At 44.8% G+C, this 25973-nt stretch overlaps 1 protein-coding gene across 1 annotated transcript in view; it reads left to right on the top strand.

Annotated features, from left to right (window-relative positions):
• Positions 1-4764: 4764 nt before the first annotated feature.
• The window catches only part of LOC146075399 (vomeronasal type-2 receptor 26-like), a 32233-nt gene continuing 11024 nt past the window's right edge, over positions 4765-25973 (top strand). Inside the window, exons 1-4 of the mRNA XM_083184631.1 lie at positions 4765-4775; positions 4872-5163; positions 16112-16915; positions 24711-24941. Coding sequence (XP_083040757.1) covers positions 4765-4775; positions 4872-5163; positions 16112-16915; positions 24711-24941 — 1338 coding nt within the window. The remainder of the gene's footprint in view (positions 4776-4871; positions 5164-16111; positions 16916-24710; positions 24942-25973) is intronic.

Raw genomic sequence — 25973 nt, 5'->3', positions numbered from 1 at the left:
GGAATGTCCCGACAGCAGCCGCTTCCTTCGTTTGCAGATATCAGGCTGAATGATTTCCACGGCGCTCTGTCACTGCGTCCGTGAAGGCAGTGTGTGTCTGCGGCTGGTGGATAAGGGAAAGTCGGCTCTGCAGATAGACGTGAGTCGGCAGCAGGGGTGTCTTTCTTTGATGTCCTTTTGGGGAACGCGTTTCTCCGCACACAGGGCGGCTTTCTCAACCAGAATATCGAATCTTGTAGGAAAACTTCGCCAATCGAGCGACCCAATGTTGTTCCAGGGCCCCTAGTTTATCCATGTCTAGATGTGCTAAAGGATTGTTGTCCATGACGATTTCAAAGTCCGTTGCAGTCAGATATTCTGAAAAATTTTTGGTGACCACCTACACTATGGGCAGAAGTTCTAGTTTGATTGAACTATAATTATCTGGGTTCCGCTCTGATTCCCTGAGGTGCCGACTGCCGTAGGTGATCACCCTCTCCTGTCCTTTCTTTACCTGGGAGAGTATGGCCCCCAGTCCTTGATGAATCCCATCGATATACAAGATGAATGGCTGGTCGAAGTCAGCGTATGCCAACACAGGAGCTTGTGTGATAGCTTGTTTCAAGCATACAAAGGCACTTTCCTGGGCTGGTCCCCACTGCACTGCCTGATCCCGGGCATCCATAGCTATCCCCTCAACAGCTCGTGAAGCGGGCCAGCCATCTTGGCGAAGTCTCGGACAAACCGACGGTAGTAACCGACCAATCCCAGGAATGCCCTTAACTCTGTGATTGTCTTTGGGGTCTTCCACCCCATGACTGCCAAGACTTTGTCTGGAGTTGGCTTTACCCTTTCTCGTGACACAACATGGCCTAAGTACTCCAAACTGGTTTTCAGGAGGTGTGGGGGGGGGGGGTTTGGAGTAGGTTGCGCTGCTGTTTAGGTTGGTTTAATAGTAGTAACACACTGGCTGGCTGAAAAGGAATGAATCATGGACACACTGTAACTGTTGAAAAATCTTTATCTAGAATCAATAAAAAATGATACATACATATACATATAATATATAAAAACAGTATAACATATAAATGAGAGTGGGATCCCAATCAATTAACTAGAATAGCATTTGATGTAATACCAGCAATACCGTTTGCTTCAGCAGTGGTAATATGAGAATAATTTTCCTGCGGATGATGGTAATTTGCAGTATAGGATGGAGGCAGAACAATATATATATATAGTCCTGATTTAGGCAGAATAATGCTGCATGAGGACTGATCAGTGGATTAAATCATATACAGTCACAGATTTATAATATGCTCACCCGGGATAAGAAGCGCTCTCTTTGCAAAGATATACAGGGGTCTCCTGGAAGTGGTCCCAGTTGTTTTAAGGGATAGGATCTCTTTGAGATGTAGTTTGTCACTCCTCTCGGCAGCTCACCGGCAGGCCAGTGTGTTACTACTATTAAACCAACCTTAACAGCAGCGCAACCTACTCCAACCCCCCCCTACTTCTTTCTTTTGTGTGGGTCTGGACGGGCCCACAGGAGTTAATGCTGCAGCTGTATTAAAACTTTTATAATTATTTTTGTTCAGTTGAACTATACCTAAAACTGCTGAGCGCCAGGAGGTGTGTCCCGGAGTGCTCTATCCCAGTGCCAATCCGCCACACACAAACCCCCCTGCTGGTTTTCAGGAGGTGACACTTCCTTGGCTTTAGCTTGAGGCCATACTGTTCCAGTGTCAACAGTACCTGCACCAACAGGTGTTCCTTCAATGTGGGAGCAAAAACTATAATGTCGTCCAGGTAGATCAGAATCACCTAGAAATTCAGATCTCCCAAACAATGTTTCCCAATCAGGTGCTGGAATGTGGCCGGGGCATTGGAGAGACCGAACGACATCTGGCAAAAATAAAAGAGCCCCATGGGAGTTATAAAGGCAGTTTTTGCCTAATCTTTCTGAGCTACTGGAACCTGCCAATACCCACTAGCCAAATCCAAGGTGGAAAAGTATTGAGCCTTTCCCAAGGCCGCCAGAGACTCCTCGATGCGTAGTAGGGGGTATGTATCTCGCATGGTGCAACTATTCAATCTTTCTTCCTTACTAGTACAATCGGCGCGGCCCAAGGGCTCTTGCTTTCTTTGATAACTTTGTTCTCCAACATCTGTTGGATCATAGCCTTTACCTCCTATTACAGTTTAGGTGGTATCTGCCGTTACCATTCTCAGATGGGTGGGTTGTCCCCAGTGTTGATCTCTTGCTCGATCTCTTTGATGTAGCCAAAGTCTTACTCTCTGCTGGGAAAAAGCCTTTTGTCTTGGCCAGAGCATCTCCTCCAGCTGGGCAACTTCCTCCCTGTTGAGGTTCTTCAAGGACACATCCACCTGCTCCAGAATAACTCCCCCATTCCACTCTGCTGTGGGGGCGGTCTCCTTCTCCACCTGCACCGACAGTGTCCAAGGCGCATGTACATCTGGACTCAAGGTCACGCTTGGCCTAGTTGTGACTCCCTCGGCCAGTACGACTTCCAAATGGGCCAGAATGGTCCTGGTGGGGATTGTGATGGGCGAGTCCCCTAGATTACAGACCTGCATGGGTACGACACCATCCCTCACCACTACCTGTGCACCAGCCATGATCAGACCGGCGTCGACTGATCAGCAGGGCTCCACCAAAACTTCTTTCCCTTCCAACCTCTATTGTGAGCAGACAGGTACCTCCAGTACTACCTCCTGTCTGGCAGGGATCTTCACTCTTTGGTTAGATCTGGTCTTGATTCAGCCTACAGGGCCATGCAACTCATCCAGTAAGGTCCCCTTACTCTGTTGCATCGACCTCTGAAAGACCTGTTGCACAGATTTCTGTATACTGAGATACTTCCAATATTGTGGCCCCTTCTTCTGGGCGAGAACCTGTTCAAGGCATCAAAGGATGTTCATGCCCAGGATCATCGGTCCATGTTTAAGCTCTTCTCCGGCAATGACCATCACCCCTTTTCTTCCAAGACTTTGGCCATACAACTCGATCTCCACCCATACCATCCACCACCACGGGTAAGGGGAGATTGTTCGCAGACACTAGTGTTATCCAACTCCCCATGCTGGTTGTTCTGAGGTGGTGGTAATTCTCCTGGAAACACTTCTCCGACATAGTTGATAATTGGGAACCATTATCCAAAAGGCAACTCTGGTCCTTTCAAATTTGCTACTACAGTGGGACATTCGCTGATCAAATCAGATGAGTTGACAATATGCACCAGCTGTTCTTCTCCCGCAGCCTCTGGGTTTTCTGGCTTTTCTTCCGCTGCTCCTGGGACTTCGGGTGCCGATGCCGGGTCCTCTGCCACCGCCTTCCTGTCTGCTTTCCGCCGTCTTCTCTGCAGGTGCGCCTCCGGAGGTCTTCCTCCTTCTCTCTCCACCATCATGCTTTTTGCTCCCACCTCGCAGCGTCTCTCTCCAGATGCTGGGAGGGGGCCGAGCTATAACGCTGCGCTCCCTGACTTGCCGCCCGGCCATCAGCCTTGATTGGCTGCCGCCTAGCGCTCCATTCAAAATGCCAAGCTCTGATTGGAGGAGTTTGAATCTGGGCAGATTCAAACTCCTCCGTGTCCCTCCACCACCATGCCGCCACGCGAGCCTGTACCGCAGCTTCAGGATGGGGGTTAGTAGCCCCCGTCCCTCCACCATATATTTTTGGGGCACCCCTCCACATATGCCTGAAAGGGGTATGACTAAGCAGCATTCTCAGACATAAACAGAACTGATCTCATTTGTAACCAGCCAAGTTGCTGATCGACAGAAACTGCTGATCTTAGTAAATTTACCCCTAAATCCATATCTACCTACTTGGTCCTAGATGGGATGGGACTTACAATATATGGGATGCATGGATCTCCTTGCTATTCCCACTTAATTAATGTGTACTATCATACTGCATCATTGTGAACTATTTATTTTATTTATTTATTTAGTTTCTTATATAGCGCATACATATTACGCAGCGCTTTACAGAGTATATTTTTTAACATTCACATCAGTCCCTGCCCCAGTGGAGCTTACAATCTATATTCCCTACCACATGTACACGCACACACAGACATTCTAGGGTTAATTTTGTTGGAAGCCAATTAACCTATCTGTATATTTTTGGATTGTGGGAGGAAACCGGAGTACCCGGAGTAAACCCACGCAAGCACGGGGAGAATATACAAACTCTGCACAGTTAGAGCCATGGTGGGGATCGAACCCATGACCTCAGCGCTGTGAGGCAGTAATGCTTACCATTACACCATGCGTGCTGCCCATATATATAGCACATAGTAATGAGGCAGATGCAACAGAAAGCAGAATAAATGCCCGGAACAGACAAATGGTTGGTAGAAAGACAGAAGAAAACAGGTGTACAGATGGAGCAGGTCTCATGCTTGCAGGGGCTGGTGATAGAATCGTTAGCCCCGCCAGCCGTCAGGCCCCACCATCCATTGGAAGGGGGCATGCCCACGAGATGCTCGCACACCCAGTTCCGACAGAGTTCCCCATCGGTCCTCGCCGGTCGCCGCCACCCCCCTCGCACCCCCCCAAACCCTGCACATCTCCCTGAAGCGGAGATGGGTCCTGCTGACCAGCCACTGAGTGACTGGAGCGCGTCCCAGTCTAATGGAGTCCCTCTTCGCCAGTGCTTGCCAGTGGGGACATTCTGGCAAGTGCAGGAATTGAATGAGAGGGGAATTGAATTGAATGAGAGGGGTTCCACCTGTATTTATATACTCCAATCCATACTGTATGCTTGACAGGTAAATGTCTCCCTTTCTCTATACATTGGGTGACCTGGGCAGATGTCTTATAACAACAATAGTATTAATTACACACATTTTATTACTCATTTGTAGATTAAACTACAGGGAATACACACACATCAAAGCTTTTATATTTGCCATTAATGAAATTAACAAGAGCCCAGACATCCTGCCCAATATCACTCTGGGTTATCATCTGTATGATTCCTGTGGAAGTGAGTATAAAGCTGTAGAAGATGTTTTCCAGATATTGTCTGGACACAACAAGATGACTCCTAATTACAGGTGTATGAACCATGGCAGCGTAGCTGGTTTTATTGGAGATCTCAACTCTCAGACCACCATCCCAATGGCACAAATACTCAATGTATATGGATACACACAGGTAAGTTCATACAGGTACTGTGGGTTCTTTTCAAATATTAATACAATCCAGTTTATTAGTTGTATGAAAGGACAACTGGATGCTGGGTGACATTTTTTGTATTATTACATGTATTCCAATGTGACTATTGGGAAGAATGTAATAGCACGTGAGATGCAGGTATGTAAATATATGTTTCAATTGTCAATCATTACAAATGAAAATCATGGTTCAACTATTGCCAGACTTACCTGAATCAATATATCATTGTATTGACACAATACAAAACATACAAACTAACAGAAACTGAGCCCACCAAACTTCTTCTTTCTGAGTGTATCCAAGCACAGGCTCAGCCCCCCATGCCCAGATTTCAAAATGAGGCAAAACAGCTTCCCAGCATTAGATCTCACATGTTTTGGATTCGTAATACATCCTTCCTGCCATGATTTGAGGGCGATTTTTACACTGGACCACCAGAGGTGTTGGACACAGAGCAAGGGCATAGTTTGATGGACAGTGGCACAAACCAGGCACGTGTGGCACAGCCCATAGGGAGGCACATATTATGGCAGCAGCCCGCTCAGAGTCGGACATGCTGCACATGAATGATAGTGCACTGCGGTCCTTGTCTGGCTCCGGAGGCTCCGCCACTTGGCTCAAAGGCTCAGGTCAGGCTAAGCCATGCCACCCCACTATGTGGCTATTGGAATACACACAGCCTATTGGCTGCTGTGTCAATGGGCGCCATAGTTAGCTGAGCCCGTCGCCAAGACTGAGCATGAGACTAGTGACAGCAGTGGACGCTCTACAGAGGGAGAGACAGTTTGGCAATCTGCAGTAATTAAAACATTCCTTTATTGGTGGTATATTGCTGTATTATCATACCCTCCAACTGTACCGTTTTAGCCGGTACAGTACCGTTTTTAATAGTCTGTACTGGCCAAAAAAAAGTGTACCAATTGTACTGAATTTTAAAACTCAGGCTGATGGACTCTGGGAGATGTAGTTAAAAACATCACTGACTGCTCCCCTGGGAGTGTGGGGGAGCGGCCACCCAGGACTACATCTTCCAGGGTGCACGGTGGTGGGACATGCAGACCTGCCTCCCCCTGCTCAGGGAGAGACTCCGGTTGGGGAGGTTATGGCTGTGGGGGGTGGTGTGTGCAAGCTGATCCCCCCTCCTAGCCCCACTCCCCTTGCTGCTGGGACCATCTCGCCCCCTCTCCGGGCTGGATGGGCGGAAACAGGTGTGGGACACCCGGATTGGAGCCCTGCCTAGAGTATGTGCCCTCTGCACACCTCAACTGGGTGCCTAGCCAGGGGATCCAGGTGAGCAGGGACTGGGGGTGGGATGACACAGAGGCTGGGGCTCACGGAGTAGCCACCAGTGACACCTGTGTGTGTGTCTGAGGCGCATCAGCCCAGTTTCCGTTTGGGATCTGTAGTGGTCCAGTGGAAAATCAAAGAGTCAAGACCACGCCCCCTTTACAAATGGCCATGCCCACTATATATGGCCACACCCTCTGACCGATTTTTGCATTGGAATTGTTTGAGGGTATGTATTTGTGCACGGGGGTGATTATTAGGTGGCAATACAGTGTAGTGATACCCAAATATCACCCCTGTTCACTAATGCAGTTTAGCTGTGATGTGCTGCCAGGGATATGCAAACATGTTTTTTCTTAATGGTCTGAAATCTTTTTTGTATAAACCTTCATAAATTGCAATTTACAGGAGCTAATTGTACACTAGTTAAGGTGCTGGTGTAATGAGTGCTAGGTGCATCATTCCAAAGGCGTGAACACAAAAATGGGGCATGGCCTTGTGTCAGCTAGGCCACAACCCATTTTAAAATGGGGAGTGGTCTTGTGGGAGCTAGATCACGTCCATTTATTTTTGCATGCTATCGGCTCTTTGTCTTACTATAACATATTTTTTGGCCTCATTGCCTTCAATTGGTTGGCCTCCCGTGATATAGTATTTGGGGCATAACAAAGAGGACTAGGAGTCCTGACCAGTTCAGAATTCCCTGTCCCCTTTTCCCAATTTTTGCACATGTATGGGAAAATGCTTAAATAAAGCAATTAAAGCTGTAGTAAGCATATATTCGTTGCACAGGTTCTTTGGCTGTTTGACTGCAAGACTCCATTCCAGTTAGATTTAATCAGCCACAGAACCTATGTAATTAATATGTGTCCGGAATTAACCCCTTCCCGCCGCAGCCTGTTTTTGCCTTCCTGACAGAGCCCTTTTTTTCAAATCTGACAGGTATCACTTAAGTGGGGATAACTTTTTTTTGCTTTTACTTATCCCAGTGATTTTGAGATTGTTTTCTCGTGACACATTGTACTTCAAGTTAGTGGTAAATTTGGGTCGATACAGTCTGTGTTTTTTTGTGAAAAATACCAAAATGTCGCAAAAAATGGAAAATTTAGCAATTTTCAAAATGTTAAATTTTCTGCTTGTGAGACAAATAATCATACCACTCAAAATAGTTAATAACTAACATAGACCATATGTCTACTTTATGTTTCCATCATTATTTCAACATCCTTTTAATTTTTTTGGACACTAGGAGGCTTAAAATATGAATAGCAAATTCTCAAATTTTCAAGAAAATTTCAAACACTGATTTTTTTAGGGACCAGTTCAGTTCTGATGTGACTTTGAGGGACTTGTATGTGAGAGACCCCCATAAATGATGCCATTTCAAAAACTGCACCCCTCACAGTATTCAAAACAGCATTTTGGAAGTTTGTTAACCCTTTAGGTGTTTCACAGGAATTAAAACAAAGTGTAGGTGAAATTTCAAAATTTCATTTTTTTTTGCAGATTTGCAATTTTAATACATTTTTCTAAGGAACACAGTAGATTTTACTAGAGAAATGTGACTAAAAATTGATTCCCCCAATTCTTTTGTTTTCATAAATATCCTATATGTGGCCCTAGTGTGCACGTTGACCAAACCACAGGCTTCATAATAGAAGGAGCACCTACTTGATTTTGGAGCCTCCTTTTTATGAGATTATTTTTTAGGCACCATGTAGGTTTCTAGGCACCATAAGATGCTAAAAGTTAGGAACCCCCCCACAAGTGACCCCATTTTGCAAACTACACCCCTCAGGGAATTCATCTAGGGGTATAGTGTACATTTCAAACCCCCAGGGGTTTCACCAATTGTGGTACAACTGGGCAGTGAAAATGAAAAATTATTTTTTTTACACAAAAATGCAGTTCTGGCTCCAAATTTTTCATTTTCACAAGGTATGAAGGAGACAAAGCACCCCAAAATCTGTGCCCCAATTTCTCCCGAGTACGGCAATGCCTCACATGTGACCAAAAAATACCATTTGGGTGCATGGCAGGACTCAGAAGGGAAGGAGTGATTTTTGGATTTTGCAGCTCAGATTCTGGTGGAATGTTGGTGGGTGCTATGTCGCATTAGCAAGACCCCCGAAGCACCAATACAGTGGAACCCCCCCACAAGTGACCCCATTTTGCAAACTACACCCCTCAGGGAATTCATCTAGGGGTATAGTGTACATTTCAAACCCCCAGGGGTTTCACCAATTTTGATACAACTGGGCTGTGCAAATGAAAAATTACATTTTTTTACACAAAAATGCAGTTCTGGCTCCAAATTTGTCATTTTCACAAGGAATGAAGGAGACAAAGCACCCCAAAATCTGTGCCCCAATTTCTCCCGAGTACGGCAATGCCTCACATGTGACCAAAAAATACCATTTGGGTGCATGGCAGGACTCAGAAGGGAAGGAGTGATTTTTGGATTTTGCAGCTCAGATTCTGGTGGAATGTTGGTGGGTGCTATGTCGCATTAGCAAGACCCCCGAAGCACCAATACAGTGGAACCCCCCCACAAGTGACCCCATTTTGCAAACTACACCCCTCAGGGAATTCATCTAGGGGTATAGTGTACATTTCAAACCCCCAGGGGTTTCACCAATTTTGATACAACTGGGCTGTGCAAATGAAAAATTACATTTTTTACACAAAAATGCAGTTCTGGCTCCAAATTTTTCATTTTCACAAGGTATGAAGGAGACAAAGCACCCCAAAATCTGTGCCCCAATTTCTCCCGAGTACGGCAATGCCTCACATGTGACCAAAAAATACCATTTGGGTGCATGGCAGGACTCAGAAGGGAAGGAGTGATTTTTGGATTTTGCAGCTCAGATTCTGGTGGAATGTTGGTGGGTGCTATGTCGCATTAGCAAGACCCCCGAAGCACCAATACAGTGGAACCCCCCCACAAGTGACCCCATTTTGCAAACTACACCCCTCAGGGAATTCATCTAGGGGTATAGTGTACATTTCAAACCCCCAGGGGTTTCACCAATTTTGATACAACTGGGCTGTGCAAATGAAAAATTACATTTTTTTACACAAAAATGCAGTTCTGGCTCCAAATTTGTCATTTTCACAAGGAATGAAGGAGACAAAGCACCCCAAAATCTGTGCCCCAATTTCTCCTGAGTACGGCAATGCCTCACATGTGACCAAAAAATACCATTTGGGTGCATGGCAGGACTCAGAAGGGAAGGAGTGATTTTTGGATTTTGCAGCTCAGATTCTGGTGGAATGTTGGTGGGTGCTATGTCGCATTAGCAAGACCCCCGAAGCACCAATACAGTGGAACCCCCCCACAAGTGACCCCATTTTGCAAACTACACCCCTCAGGGAATTCATCTAGGGGTATAGTGTACATTTCAAACCCCCAGGGGTTTCACCAATTTTGATACAACTGGGCTGTGCAAATGAAAAATTACATTTTTTACACAAAAATGCAGTTCTGGCTCCAAATTTGTCATTTTCACAAGGAATGAAGGAGACAAAGCACCCCAAAATCTGTGCCCCAATTTCTCCCGAGTACGGCAATGCCTCACATGTGACCAAAAAATACCATTTGGGTGCATGGCAGGACTCAGAAGGGAAGGAGTGATTTTTGGATTTTGCAGCTCAGATTCTGGTGGAATGTTGGTGGGTGCTATGCCGCATTAGCAAGACCCCCGAAGCACCAATACAGTGGAACCCCCCACAAGTGACCCCATTTTGCAAACTACACCCCTCAGGGAATTCATCTAGGGGTATAGTGTACATTTCAAACCCCCAGGGGTTTCACCAATTTTGATACAACTGGGCTGTGCAAATGAAAAATTACATTTTTTACACAAAAATGCAGTTCTGGCTCCAAATTTTTCATTTTCACAAGGAATGAAGGAGACAAAGCACCCCAAAATCTGTGCCCCAATTTCTCCCGAGTACGGCAATGCCTCACATGTGACCAAAAAATGGCAGGACTCAGAAGGGAAGGAGTGATATTTGGATTTTGCAGCACAGATTCTGGTGGAATGTTGGTGGGTGCTATGTCGCATTAGCAAGACCCCCGAAGCACCAATACAGTGGAACCCCCCCACAAGTGACCCCATTTTGCAAACTACACCCCTCAGGGAATTCATCTAGGGGTATAGTGTACATTTCAAACCCCCAGGGGTTTCACCAATTTTGATACAACTGGGCTGTGCAAATGAAAAATTACATTTTTTACACAAAAATGCAGTTCTGGCTCCAAATTTTTCATTTTCACAAGGAATGAAGGAGACAAAGCACCCCAAAATCTGTGCCCCAATTTCTCCCGAGTATGGCAATGCCTCATATGTGACCAAAAAATACCAGTTGGGTGCATGGCAGGACTCAGAAGGGAAGGAGTGATTTTTGGATTTTGCAGCTCAGATTCTGGTGGAATGAATGGTGGGTGCTATGTGGCATTAGCAAGACCCCCGAAGCATGGTGAAATGATGAACCTAATAATCCATAGATGTGTGGTATATTTTAAAACACTCCTTTATACATAGGCCGGGTTTGTCGGGGCAAGTTTCACAGTGGAAAATAGTATCCTTTCTTATTCCCTTTTTATAGCAAACTTTGCACCTTTTTTGTGTCCTGCCCTTTCTTGCAGTGGAGGGGATTTCGTTAGGAAAATGCTGCCCTGGTACAATACGGGGGCCAGTACTAGAAGTACTGGGGCCCTCTGCCTGCTGGTTCCCAAATATTAGGCCCTTTATGACTTCCTCTTGAAAGTGCATAAATGTCCCCCTCTGGCTGGTAGAATGGAATAGCACGTAAGCGTTATACAGTGCCATCTGGATGATATACACGGCCAGCTTCTTGTACCAGATTTTTGTTTTCCGCAGGGGACTGTACGGCTTCAGTACCTGATCTGAAAGATCCACTCCGCCCATGTACTTATTGTAATCTAGGATACAATTAGGTTTTGAGGTGTGGGTACTGGTACCTCGTACAGGGATGGAGGTGGTACTGTCTCCATGAATTGTTGTCAGTATAAGGACATCCCTCTTGTCCTTATATTTTACCAACAACATATTTTCGGTGCATATTCCCCTGCTTTCACCCCTCTCAGTAATTGGGCAACGTGCATTTTTGGGAGGCCTCTTTGGTTCTTGTGCACAGTACCGCAAGCTGCTGTACCTCTTGAACCAAGGGCCTTAAACAGGGGGATGCTAGTGTAAAAGTTATCCACATAGAGGTGATAACCTTTATCCAGGAAGGGGTGCACTAAATCCCAGACAATTTTTCCACTAACACCTACGAGGGAGGGGGGGGCATTCTGGCGGTTCAATTCTTGAGTCCTTCCCTTCATATACCCTAAACCTGTGGGTGTACCCTGAGGTGCTTTCACACAGCTTATACATTTTTATGCCATACCTTGCCCTCTTACTGGGAAGGTACTGGCGGAATTTAACCCTTCCTTTAAAATGTATAAGGGACTCGTCGATACAAATAAATTTTTCAGGGATGTACATCTCTGCAAATTTGGCACTGAAATGATCAATGACCGACCTGACTTTGAATAGCCGGTCAAAGGTGGGATCATCTCTGGGTGGGCACTGTGCATTATCGGTGTAATGTAGAAATTTAAGGATTATCTCAAAACGAGTCCGAGTCATGGCCATACGGTAAAGTGGGGTGCTGTACAGAACATCTGTACTCCAATATTGCCTAATTTCTGGCTTTTTTACTATGCCCATATGTAACACCAGACCCCAAAACGTCATCATCTCTACTGCATCTACAGGGGTCCACCTAGCAAATGATGACGTGGGGTTTTGAGCAATAAACTGCTGGGCATATAAATTACTTTGGTCCACCATTAAATTTATAAAATCATCAGAGAAAAATAATTTGAAAAAGTCAATTTCTCTGAGACCTGTTGAATCAAATTGGATTCCTGGGATAGCCAAAAACTCAGGAACCTGGGGCTCAAAATTGTCTGGTGGTGGGGTCCATACGGGATCAATCATTTGGGGGGGGGGGTCTCAGCTGCTCTACGGGGGCGTCTTTGAGGGGGTCCCTCATCACTAGAGGAGAAAGAGGAGCTTAAGACGAATCCTTCAAATTCCCCGCTTGCATCACTGGCTGTGTCAGAGTCAGAGGCAAGCATGGCATATGCCTCCTCCGCTGAATACATTCTTCTGGATGACTGGGATGACATTTGGGATGACATTTTTATTTTTGTGTTTCTGTAAGTGTAATATTTCAACACGTGTATAGTGTTGGGGGGGTACAAACTTTATTTCAACACGGGGGGTATGTAGTGTGTAGTGTGTATGTAGTGCAGAAAAAAAAATACTTTATACAGGAATTTGATCCCAATAAAAAAAAAAAAATTGAAGGGGTTAAAAAAAAAAAGGTCCTGCGCCAAAAATTGAGCACAGATGTTGGTCAGTAACGTCCGTCACTGAACAGCGCTTAAAGGCAAGAGGTGTAAAAACAATTTAAAAAAAAAAAAATACCACAGCACTCTCCAAAAAAAAACAATTTAAAAAAACTGCAGAAAAAAAATGATATCAACCCTGTGCCAAAAATGCTGTTCAGTGATGTACGTCACTGATCAGCGGCCACAGGACACCCACAAAAGCAACGTGGGTGTAATAAACCACAGCACTCTCCAAAAAAAAAAAACAATTTAAAAAAACTGCAGAAAAAAAATGATATCAACCCTGTGCCAAAAATGCTGTTCAGTGATGTACGTCACTGATCAGCGGCCACAGGACACCCACAAAAGCACCCACAAAAGCAACTTGGGTGTAAAAACAAAACCCCACTGCAATCCCCCCCCCAAAAAAACTGCAGATCAGTGATGCAGTGATGCGACACTGATTAGCCGTGAGGGGCAGTAGGCAGACAACTGTGGGTGCAACCTGACAGGGTATATATATAAAAAAAAAAACTGGACCCCCAAAAAGTTGCTGATCAGTTAATTAATTTAAACTGATCAGCACAAAAGGGGGGGCAGCAGTCAGTTGCACAGGCAGCACAACCTTTGGTGCAACTGACAGGTATATATATAAAAAAAAAAAACCCAAAAAGTTGCTGATCAGCACAGATATACTGATCTGCACAAAAGGGGTGCAGCAGACACAAAATATAGCACCCTCTATCACTCTCTATCACTCTCTATCACTCTCTCTCACTATATCTGACTATCTCTGACTATCTCTCCTGATCTGTGACTCTATGACACTGCAGCAGCAGGACACACTAAGTCACAAGATCCAGGAAGCATCCAACTGCTGGCAGCACGCTACCAGCGGTGATCAGCGGTGATCAGGTAAGTATCAGGCAAGGTTCAGGTATGTATATCACGACAGAGTGGCCGGTGACCGCTCTGCACGCAATTCCAGACCGGAATGGCGTCTGCAGCGCAGTCACCGTTAGTTTAAATGGCGCGCCTTGGCTGTGATTGGTCCGTCGGTCCGACGGACCAATCACAGCCTTGGGGGCAGGTGGGGTGAGGTGTCGTCGTCACCGATGACCCCCTCATGCCCCCTCACACCCGGCGGTGATTGACACCTGTGTTACCGAGCGTCTGATTCGCCGGTAACACAGGAAAACGCTGCGAATGGCTGTTCACATTGAACAGCCAATCACAGCGATCGCCGGCGGGGGGGCGGCATCGCCGCCCCCCCCCTGGGCATGCAGGGACATGTCTGCTGTCAGGGACAGCAGACATCGTCCCTCTGTCACTGCGTCTCTAGACGCAGTGGCACTTTGAAGTCATGTTGTATATATACGTCATGTGTCGGGAAGTACATCCCGGCCATGACGTATATATATGTCAAATGTCGGGAAGGGGTTAAAGGGATGAGGTGGTAAACTTAGGAAATGGGCATGGAAGCCCAGGTCCCCACTCCCCACCACCTTGCTGATGGGACGCGCAAGCAAGTTAGCTGGTTGCTCGTCCCATTCTGCAGGCCATGCCCTCCACCAGCGGCCACCATCGCTATAGATATGTTGCACTGGTGGGCTGGCAGAGGCTGGCTCAATCTGTACTAGATGGGCCCAGTTGTTCTTAACCTTAGTCAAATTAGAGACCTGATTTAGTACCACACGCTAAACAGCAGCCTTAAGGCTGCCCAGCTGACTGCTTGCACCCCCTTCCCCCACTGCCTTGGTGCCATGCTATGGGATATACATGAACCCAACCCCTGTCATGCAGCTTAACAGGAGAGAAATCCTTCGATTATTGTCAACCATAATGATTTCTCTCTCTCAAAACTGACTTTTAATTCTGCCTATATCTGCCAAAGACAGGGCGGGCCTGATATCCTGTGACGTCAGCCGCCGCTCGAGCGGGAAACACCACACCTGCATTCCCTGGGCATTGCCTAGCATTTTCATGGGGATGCCCATAAAACTGTCCCTTCCCTGATGCCACCCCCTCCTCTGCCTGTGTAACCTCCTCAGCAAGTGTGATACTCACCAAAGATGGTTGCACAGGGGTTCTGCACATGCACAAATACACACATGCGCAGACTCCCCACCATCGGAATAGGGCCTAATTACCACCCTGTCTGATCCAACAAGAATCACCCTATATATTTATGAGAAAAGTCATAAATTGTGAGCAGAAATGTGCACCTCTATTGCATGTATTAACAATGTCTCCTACATATGTGTCCCCGTCTGTTGTTACCACAATGTGAATGTATGGGCACATGGATTTCAGCCAAGTTAATAATATTATGTTACATTATTATGCCACGCAGAGGCCCCGTCATACATATTGTACCAGGCAGAGGCCCCATTACACAATGCTCAAACCAGAAGCCCGTTACTCACTGTGCCAGTTAGACCCTGTTACATATATATTGTGCCTGCAGGGCCTCGTCATGCATATTGCGCAAGGCAGTGCCCACATCACACATATTGCACCAGGCACAGCCCCACCACACATATTGCGCAAGACAGAATACCCGTTATACACTGCGCCAAGCAGAGCCCGTTACACACTGCACCAAGCAGAGCCCGTTACACACTGCACCAAGCAGAGCCCGTTACACAATGCAAAAGGCAGAATACCAGTTCCACACTGAGCCAGGCAGAGCCTTGTTCCATACTCCACCTGACAGAGCCTTGTTACACACTACACCATGCACCAGGTCGTGTTACACACTGCGCCATGCAGAGCCAATTTACACAGTGCTCCAGTGTAAATTGAGGAGGGGGGAGAGAGAGGGGAATGCTAGAGAAAGAGAGAGGAGGGAGGAGATAGACAGTATGCCTTGAGTCCAGGAGCAGAAGGAGGCGAACCCTTTCAGCATTAGGCCCCACCGACTAATGACCCGTGAATCACTGAACATTGTGCGATAACCCCCACAGTCTAAGAGGAATGGGTGGGGGGGCGGCGGGTTAACAATGTCGGAAGCTGCAGAGGAACAAGGGTGAAGTCCCGGAGGCTCATCATTGTACGTGCTGCTCCATTTAAATATTGGCCAGAACAAGAGGCGCCCTCCAGTGGCCAGCACCCATATGTAGCTCCGGCCCTGTAGAAACTACATTTACCTTTTTAATTATGTTGGAAAATATTAAATGTTTTTTTAATTGCTTATTTTGTCATCTAACTATAAATAAATGCTCATTGTAGATCAGTTACGGAGCGAGAGAGCCTTCGCTGAGTGACAGAAGGATTTATCCACATTTTTTTCGGACAAGTTACAGTTACCAGATGCAATTAGCGGCAATTATAAAGTTATTGAAACGCTTTGGCTGGAACTGGGTTGGGATAATATCATCAGATGATGACAGTGGAGATCAGGAGCTCCAACAGCTGAGCAGAGAGTTATCCACTCACGGGATATGTGTTGAGTTCAAGTTGAAAGTGTTTGCTATTGATAGCGTTAAGAAACTGTCAATAATTGAGAAAATTCAGCATTCTACTGCTGAGATTATAATAATGTGTGGTTCATGGAACGTGCACATTGTAAATTTTCTGCATAGAATATCTCACTTAACTATTAATAAGACTTTAATTCTTCCAGCTTCATGGGCAGCTGCAATTGAGATTACTGCGCCACTTCAAAGAAGTGTACCTGTAGCTAATTGCTATCTTGTGTTTATGCTTCCTCTATATAACATCTTTGGGATGAAAAAATTTGCACATAATGTCAATCAACTAAATAATTCAATCGACCCATTACTGGTGGATCTCTGGATTACGCAAATGCACTGCTTGTCTAACAATAAGAAAAAGGATTTCATGTTTGCGTTAGTACTTAATCTAACCCTTAGTAATTGTACTGGGAGAAATCTAGGATACTATTACAATTGTCCTGATTCTTTTCCCTACCGGGTGTACATTGCTGTTTCTACCATGGCTCAAGCTTTGCATGATATGGATTTATTGTCACAAGAAGGAACAAGAAGCCGCTTTACAGTAAATGAAAACCATGTGAGTTTATATAATGGATATTTGTTATTATTTATTATCAACTAGCTGACCCGCCCGGGGTTGCTCCACCATAATGTTAGAATGTGTTTGCTGAGATTTAGCACCTATAATGCATTTGTTTTTGTGTAATTGTGTGTGTTGTACTGTTTTTGTGTGTGTTGTAGTGTATGTGGGTGTGTGTAGTGTGTGTGCTGTGGTGTGTTGTGTTGTGTGTATCTGTCCAATGTGTAAAAGATGCACTATGTATATATGTGTGTGCAATGGTCGAAGTGGACATTTTGAAATGGGGGTATTGGAAATTGAAGGCTGAAGTTATGTGCACATTCCAGAAAAAATAGGGTGCCATCACTTAAAAGGGGGAATGTCCTTGAGTGTAGTGTAACATGCCATATGTCCCTTATACACATTATGCAAAACAGTAGTAGACCCCCTTACATTTACCTTTTAAACATTATGCCACGCAGAAAGAGCAAAAATTCCCATTATGCGACTCAGAATGAGCAAAAAAATTCACATTATACCACCCGGATTGAGCCAAAATTCATGTTATGCCAAACTGGAAGAGCCAAAATTAACAATATGCTACATAAATTGAGCCAAAATTCATGTTATGCAACATAAATTGAGCCACAATTCATGTTATGCAACATGGATTGAGGCAAAATTCACATCATGCCACCCAGATTAAGCCCAAATTCACATCATGCCACCTGGAATAAACCCAAATTCACATCATGCCACCTGGAATAAGCCCAAATTCACATCATACCTCCCACATTGAGCCAAAATTCACATTATGCCACACTGAAAGAGCCAAAATTCACATTATGCCACACTGAAAGAGCCAAAATTCTTATTATGAAACAAGGATTGAGCAAAAATTTACATTATGCCACCTGGATTGAGCCAAAATTCACATTATAACACATTGCAGGGTGATGTATGGACAGAGATGGTGGGGTGACACAGGGACAGAGATGGCAGGATGATGCAGGTACAGAGATGTCACATTCCTCCCACATGCTACTTGTCACATTCATCTGACCCAGCTCCTGTTTACATCAATGGGGGAAGCTCAACCTCCGGACTGCAGCATCCTGCGGTCAATATGGAGTTTGGGCCAGGGTCGCACACAGCCTCCACTGCTATATGCTGTACTCTGCAGACAGCAGCGGAGGCAGCAAGAAGGTGAATGGATGATTGTGTGCAGCATCGACTCGCCTCATGGACGGGGGCTGGGGGGTGCATGGGGGCTGAGGGCAGCCCAGCAAGTTACCTTGGTGCTGGGCTTGCCCCCAGCGCGATGATTGGCAGTCCCGGCAGGGGTGGCGGAGGTGGCGCATCTCCAAGTGCCACCTCCATCTACACTGCGGGTAGTCACCACATTGTAAACGGTGCAAATCCCAGCTGTGTCTGATCCTGGATTGTTGATATAAAAGGGGGTATAACTGTGTGTGTTCTGTGTGTTTGTGTGTGTTGTGTGTTTTGTGTTTTGCTGGGGCAGGACAAACCTACCAGGGCAGGTTTGTCCTGCCCCAGCAAAACCCACCACAGGAAGTTGGAAGCCCCCCCCCCCCCCCTCGCTCACCTCTGCTCTGGTGTTAGTACACAGGAGCTTCCCTGCCGCCGCTGTCCCCGCTGCCTTAGCCGGCCATCTGTCACATTCAGAAGTGACGTCGGCAGCAGGCTGGGGGATGTTCACGACGGCTTGGGAGGACTCGGGTGCCTGAGTGTTCCCGAGCCCCCTCGAGCCGCGCTGATCATACCCGAGCCTGACGCTGACGTCACTGTAAAATGAGTGACGGCTGGCTGGGGGGCGGGTCAGGGGAGCTCCGTTGTACCGATCGTCAGAGCAAAGGTGATGGGGGGACTGGGGGGAGCAAGGTTATGACGGGGGGTGGGCTCTAGGGGTGCTGTGCCAGAGGTGCACACCTGGACACCAATGGCGCGCACCTATTGTACAGTATGTTAGTGGTAGAAAGGATCTGGATGATCGAGATAGACAGCAGCAGTAGCTGTAACCTTTACAACTGTGGAGTTCACAAACCTAGCCGCATATAGTTTACCGCTGCAAAACCTGAACATACCAGGGAACACTATTCCCCCAAACTTTCTAGTTCTTGGCTCTGAATTGGTTTATGAGCTGTGAAATAATCAAATTTATTGTATTGGACCAGTGTTACTAAATTTACCTTTAGTGTCTTACTCCAGAGAACTACTTGTTACATGTTGTCTGTCAGTCTGTCTGTCAAATAATTTTTTAATAATTAACAGAAAAAGTTAAGTTTTAATCATACTTTGATATTCTTCAGACCACTTCTAAGTTTTGCTTAAGCGTGCCCCCAAAACTAAGGAGAGTACTTTTTCCTCTTCCCATTTAGACCCTGTATGAACACTGTATGAACACAGACCCTGTCTGACAGAGAGTGTCTGGTTTTTCCACCTTCAGTATTTCAGATGATCCCTGTTAGAGTTTACCTGTGTGGAGTATACAGTATGTCCTTTGTTATTAGTGGTTTTGCCATCCACACAGGTTATATATTGTTTATTATTTACATCTTAATGCATTGTTGCATTTATGCCATTAGCCAGGACATACTGTGTTTACATCCTGCTGTGTCTCTGTAGTTACAAGTGTGGGCGTGAGGAATTACTTATTTGCATAAAATCTTCTTGCATTGTTGCAATCCTGGGAGTTCAGTGGATGATTGCTCCCATATTCAACCACTCAATGCCCTGGTGATTCTGACCACTTATTATGTGTACCACTGTCTGTCTGTTTGTTTCCATAGGTTTTAGTCAGTTAGCCTTTTGTCCATCTCTCAATCACATTTGATGCATTGTCCTTTATAAGACCTGGGGGCATCAGGGTTGGAGCGGGCCTAACTCCCTCCTTCGGACACAGCTGCTATAGGTGAAGTCTAGCACTACATGCATCAATCGAACATTCGGAGAAACAACAGAGTCAGGTGCATGGTCAGTCTCCTTCTGTATTTGCTCACGCGGACTCCCCGGAGTCCTTACACTTCAGAGTGCTCCAGCAGCTTATCTGCACCGCAGAATACACAAGCACGCTGGTAAGTGGTGCGCACGAGCAGTACAAGAACTGGGGTTCCTGACAGTTATATTTTTCCTTATGGAATATGAACACTCAATATATGACCACTCACAGTATAATATGTAGTTTTCAGTTTTGGAATGGTATCTTTTGATTGGTGGACCAAGGTTCTCAACAGTACATTTTTATGCAAAGACACAGAACATTCAATTTGTAGTACCATTGAGAATACCCCAGGGTAAAATATATATCATATTAAATGAATAGGGCATTCAATCAGCATATAAACAAAGGGGGAAAAAACCCAGCAAAATATTGTGGGCGTATTACAGGGTTGGTCTACCTGGCATGCGGGGTGACCTTGTCCCGTTCTCCCCCCCCCCCCCCCTTACATCTGGTTAAAAAAAATGTCATAATGTAGACATTGTACTTTACAATATAATTTATTTAAATAATACCAGAAGAAAAATTAAAACAAATATATTTAAAGTAAAAAAAAAGGAAATACATATGTGTCCTTATACATCTAACCTTAATACGCCATGCTTCATGAAATGTCTTGTGTGAGAGAGCCGCCAGTTAGAAACAGGTTTATTTGTTTAGAGAGATATGTTTTCTCTTATTTGGGTGATCTAGAAGTTCCTCTAAGCAAACTTTTAATGATATATAAGTATATAACTAATTCCTGTAGATATAATCCCTGTATAAATAAGGATACATTATTTGTTAGTGTTGTTCTGAATCTAAGGGATAATAAATGTCAGTCTTTTAATACTTTTGGGGGTGGGGCTTGGATCTAGGGCAGTACTTCAGGTAGGTGCTTCTAATCATAAAGGCTTCTATAGACTGCATCTACTACAGCCCATAAAAAACAGATAGGGCTGACATAATAGCACTGGAGTAGCTTCTAAAGGGAAGCACTTTCTCTACTGTTTTATGTGGACTGGCAGTCCCAGTGTAGAAAACCCTGACTGACTTTCTGTGAAAAGCAGGGTGTGCTTTCTATAGGAAGTCCCTTCAGGTGGCATATTTTACTGTGGGGGAGGATATCAATGCCCTGGCTATGGTTCATTGGTATACAGCACTATTAATAAGTACCTAATTAATACAGTGAAACAATAGAACATTGCATTATTAACCTATAAGTGCCTTGTGTTTAAGTGCTGGTAATTCAATAAAGTATTTAGAAAATAAAAAAAAAATGTAAAGATCTTCTGAAATGAAATTGGATATTAACCCCTTCACGACATTTGACGTATATATACGTCATGGTCGGGAAGTACTTCCCGACCGTTGACGTATATATACGTCATGACTTCTAACTGTCACTGCGTCTAGAGACGCAGTGACAGTTAGGTGATGTCTGCTGTCCCTGACAGCAGACATCCCCCCTCGTCGCCCAGGGGGGGCAGGGGTGCCCCCCCCGGTCGGCGATCGCTGTGATTGGCTGTTCAAATCTGAACAGTCAATCACAGCGTTTCCTGTGTTACCGGCGGCTAAGCCGCTCGGTAACACAGAAAACGGTGGTGATCGGTGCAGCACCGATCACCACCGAGTGGCAGCACCCCCCTCCCACCCGCCGGGCACTCACCCGGCAGCAGCAGCAGCTCCAGCGGCTCAGCCGCTACGTCCGGAGCGCACGCTGCGCTCCCCTCCTCCCCCCTCCCCCCCGCAGCAGCAGCAGCAGCAGCAGCAGCATCATGCTGCTGCTGGAAAAGTTAAAAATAAATTAAAATTAAAAAATGTGCAAATGTGTGTATATATATATATATATATACACACACATATATATATATATATATATATATATGTGTGTGTATATATATGTATATATATGTATATATATATATATATATATATATATATATATACACACATATATATATATATATATATATATATATGTGTGTGTGTGTGTGTGTGTGTGTGTGCGTATACCGCACCGATCACCAACGATCGCCAGCCCCCCCCCCCCTCCCACCCGGCAGCCCCCCTCCCTCCCACCCACCCGGCTGCCGCAGCGCCAGCACCCCTCCCACCCCCCCGCCAGCCGCAGCGCCAGCCCCCCTCCCAAAGCTGGTGACCAAAATGGGGTCACTTGTGGGGGGGTTCCACTGTATTGGTGCTTCGGGGGTCTTGCTAATGCGACATAGCACCCGCCATTCATTCCACCACCAAAAATCACTCCTTCCCTTCTGAGTCCTGCCATGCACCCAACTGGTATTTTTTGGTCACATGTGAGGCATTGCCGTACCCGGGAGAAATTGGGGCACAGATTTTGGGGTGCTTTGTCTCCTTCATTCCTTGTGAAAATTAAAAATTTTGAGCCAGAACTGCATTTTTGTGTAAAAAATTACATTTTTTTACACAAAAATGCAGATCTGGCTCAAAATTTTTCATTTTCACAAGGAATGAAGGAGACAAAGCACCCCAAAATCTGTGCCCCAATTTCTCCCGGGTACGGCAATGCCTCACATGTGACCAAAAAATACCAGTTGGGTGCATGGCAGGACTCAGAAGGGAAGGAGTGATTTTTGGATTTTGCAGCACAGATTCTGGTTGAATGACCCCCGAAACACCCATACAGTGGAACCCCCCCACAAGTGACCCCATTTTGCAAACTACACCCCTCAGGGAATTCATCTAGGGGTATAGAGTACATTTCAAACCCCCCGGGGTTTCACCAATTTTGATACAACTGAGCTGTGAAAATGAAAAATTATTTTTTTTCATTTTCACTGCCCAGTTGTACCACAATTGGTGAAACCCCTGGGGGTTTGAAATGTACACTATACCCCTAGATGAATTCCCTGAAGGGTGTAGTTTGCAAAATGGGGTCACTTGTGGGGGGGTACCTAACTTTTAGCATCTTATGGTGCCTAGAAACCTACATGGTGCCTAAAAAATAATCTCATAAAAAGGAGGCTCCAAAATCAAGTAGGTGCTCCTTCTATTATGAAGCCTGTGGTTTGGTCACCGTGCACACTAGGGCCACATATAGGATATTTATGAAAACCAAAGAATTGGGGGAATCAATTTTTAGTCACATTTCTCTAGTAAAATGTACTCTGTTCCTTAGAAAAATGTATTAAAATTGCAAATCTGCAAAAAAAATGAAATTTGGAAATTTCACCTACACTTTCTTTTAATTCCTGTGAAACACCTAAAGGGTTAACAAACTTCCAAAATGCTGTTTTGAATACTGTGAGGGGTGCAGTTTTTGAAATGGCATCATTTATGGGGGTGTCTCACATACAAGTCACTCAAAGTCACATCATAACTGACCTGGTCCCTAAAAAAATCAGAGTTTGAAATTTTCTTGAAAATTTGAGAATTTGCTATTCATATTTGAAGCCTCCTAATGTCCAAAAAAATGAAAATGAGGTTGAAATAATGATGGCAACATAAAGTAGACATATGGTCTATGTTAGTTATTCACTATTTTGAGTGGTAAGATTATTTGTCTCACAAGCAGAAAATTTAACATTTTGCAAATCGCAAAATTTTCCATTTTTTTACGACATTTTGGTATTTTTCACAAAAAAACACAGACTGTATCGACGAAAATTTACCACTAACTTGAAGTACAATGTGTCACGAGAAAACAATCTCAAAATCACTGGGATAAGTAAAAGCAAAAAAAAGTTATCCCCACTTAAGTGATACATGCCAGATTTGAAAAAAAGGGCTCTGTCAGGAAGGCAAAAACTGGCTCTGTCATGAAGGGGTTAATCTACAGATGTGTCCACGTACATCTTGGTTTTACTGCACCATGTATGTCACAATGGGCCTTATTCTGATCGGTGCGGCCGGATCCGAATATGCGGCCAGGACCGTGCGTGCGAAACAGCGCCTTCCATACGGATCGCCAACTCCGTCCGTACGCGGTAAGAAGCTGGCCGAACGGACCGCACGTGTATTTCTCACGGAATACGCCTCCTCCATCTCATGGAACCTCCCCCATCATTCGATGGTCGCATACCGAGTGCTCCACCAGCTCCCGCAACCTCAGACCACACGGACATTTCTCTGTGCAAAAGCAGGGATCTGGGCGGGCAGCTGACATCCGGCGATGTCATATGTCCGCCCCCTACACGTGTGTCACGGCCACATTACCATACGTACGCCCCCAGCGTTTGCATGGGAACGCCCATGAAACGCGGGACGTATGCATATGGTAATGAGCCCAAATAGCCCTTCACGCCCCTCTCCACCCCCTGTTCGGAGTGTTCACATTTCATGCGGGATTTGGCCATACACCCCGCTCGCACATGCGCAGAGACGCCTCTGCACATGCGCAGACACAAAACATCGGCGGCACGAACGCACGCGGATATTACCGCACCAAGCAGAATAAGGGCCAATATGGCACACCTTGGACTCTGCAAAAGTCACGCTTTGTGATTTTTCTAAAAATCTATTACTTTATACAAGTTCTACTGCTTCAGACATTTTTTAGACTCTATCTACTTGCTACATTTGGAAAAACAGCTAAGCCGTGTTTTACATGTTGTGACAAATTGAGAAAAAAAGCCAAGATGTATGTGGACACAACTGTATATGCGCAACTACATTTATCATTTTTCTGACGATGAGTAATAACCTCCATCATGACTACATATGTCTTAAATCTACATCAATGTAATATTTTATTTCACTTCATCTGTAAAGTTTTCTAGGTCATTGTTCTAAAAATTGTTATTTCTGTTCATGATTATTCTCTCTTTCATTTGAAAGCTTCACACCTTTCTAAAAAAGGTTTATTATGAAGATAAATATGGTAATGAAATAACTTATAATGAAAATGGAGAACTATGTTCACCTTTAGAGCTGGTAAATAGGATAAGGGATGACCAAGCAAAAGAGTATACAATTAAGGATATAAACATTGGAAAATTTGATAAATCCATTTCAGGAGATACACAGTTATACATTGAGCCACAGAAAATACATTGGAGAAATGACAGGGTATGTTTTAAAATAAGCACAAATATTTAAAATGGAAATTACTGATGTGTCCTCTCTCATCGTTGGTGCATTCATGTTAAACAGTCCTTCCAGTAGAGCCTAGTCGTACCACATTTATTAATGCCGAGAGTCTTTTTGTGTTTCCCCCCCCCCAAAAAAATATGACTTATTTGCATTGCTATGTGAAAAAAACGCACATGCAGCCTCTGCTGATTAAAATTATATGCTGCATGTGTGTGTTAATGGCAAAGTATCTGAATATTAAAAGCTACAGTTTGTTGCCAAGCTTACTAACTCAACTCAACTGGCTTCTCAATGATCTCCTTGCCCTGTCTACTTCCTCTCAAAGTCTGATTTCCACTGTATTTAAATATACAAAATAGAATCAATCAGACATTAAATATTTCCCTCCAAGACAATTTATAGAAACATAGAATTTGACGGCAGATAAGAACCACTTGGCCCATCTTACCTCAAACCCTATTTGATCCTTATTTTTTTGTAAGGATAGCAATATGCCTATCCCAAACATGTTTAAATTGTACTGCTGTATTTGCCTCTACCACCTCTGATGGGAGTCTATTCCACTTATCTACTACTCTTTCTGTGAAGTAATTCTTCCTCACATTTCCCCTGAATCTTCCTCCCTCTAGTTTCAGTGCATGTCCTCGTGTTCTGTTGCTCCTCTTCCTGTGAAGAATGTCTCCCACCTGTACCTTGTTAAAGCCCTTGATATATTTGAAAGTTTCTATCATGTCCCCCCTTTCCCTTCTCTGCTTTAAAGTATACATATTAAGATCTTTTAGTCTTTCCTGGTATGTTTTGTGATGTAGGCCATGCACCATTTTAGTTGCCCTTCTTTGTACAGTCTCTAATGTATTTATATCCTTCTGGAGATATGGCCTCCAGAACTGAACACAATACTCTTGGTGAGGTCGTACCAATGACCTATACAGTGGCATTATTACTTCTTTCTTTCTACTACCTCTATCACTCATCCCACTTTATTATCTCTCTAGATTATGACCCTTA

Source organism: Crinia signifera, chromosome 1 (assembly GCF_055691185.1).
Source record: "Crinia signifera chromosome 1, ASM5569118v1, whole genome shotgun sequence".
Lineage (NCBI taxonomy): Eukaryota > Metazoa > Chordata > Amphibia > Anura > Myobatrachidae > Crinia > Crinia signifera.
This window is presented reverse-complemented; position numbering and strand designations above follow the sequence as displayed.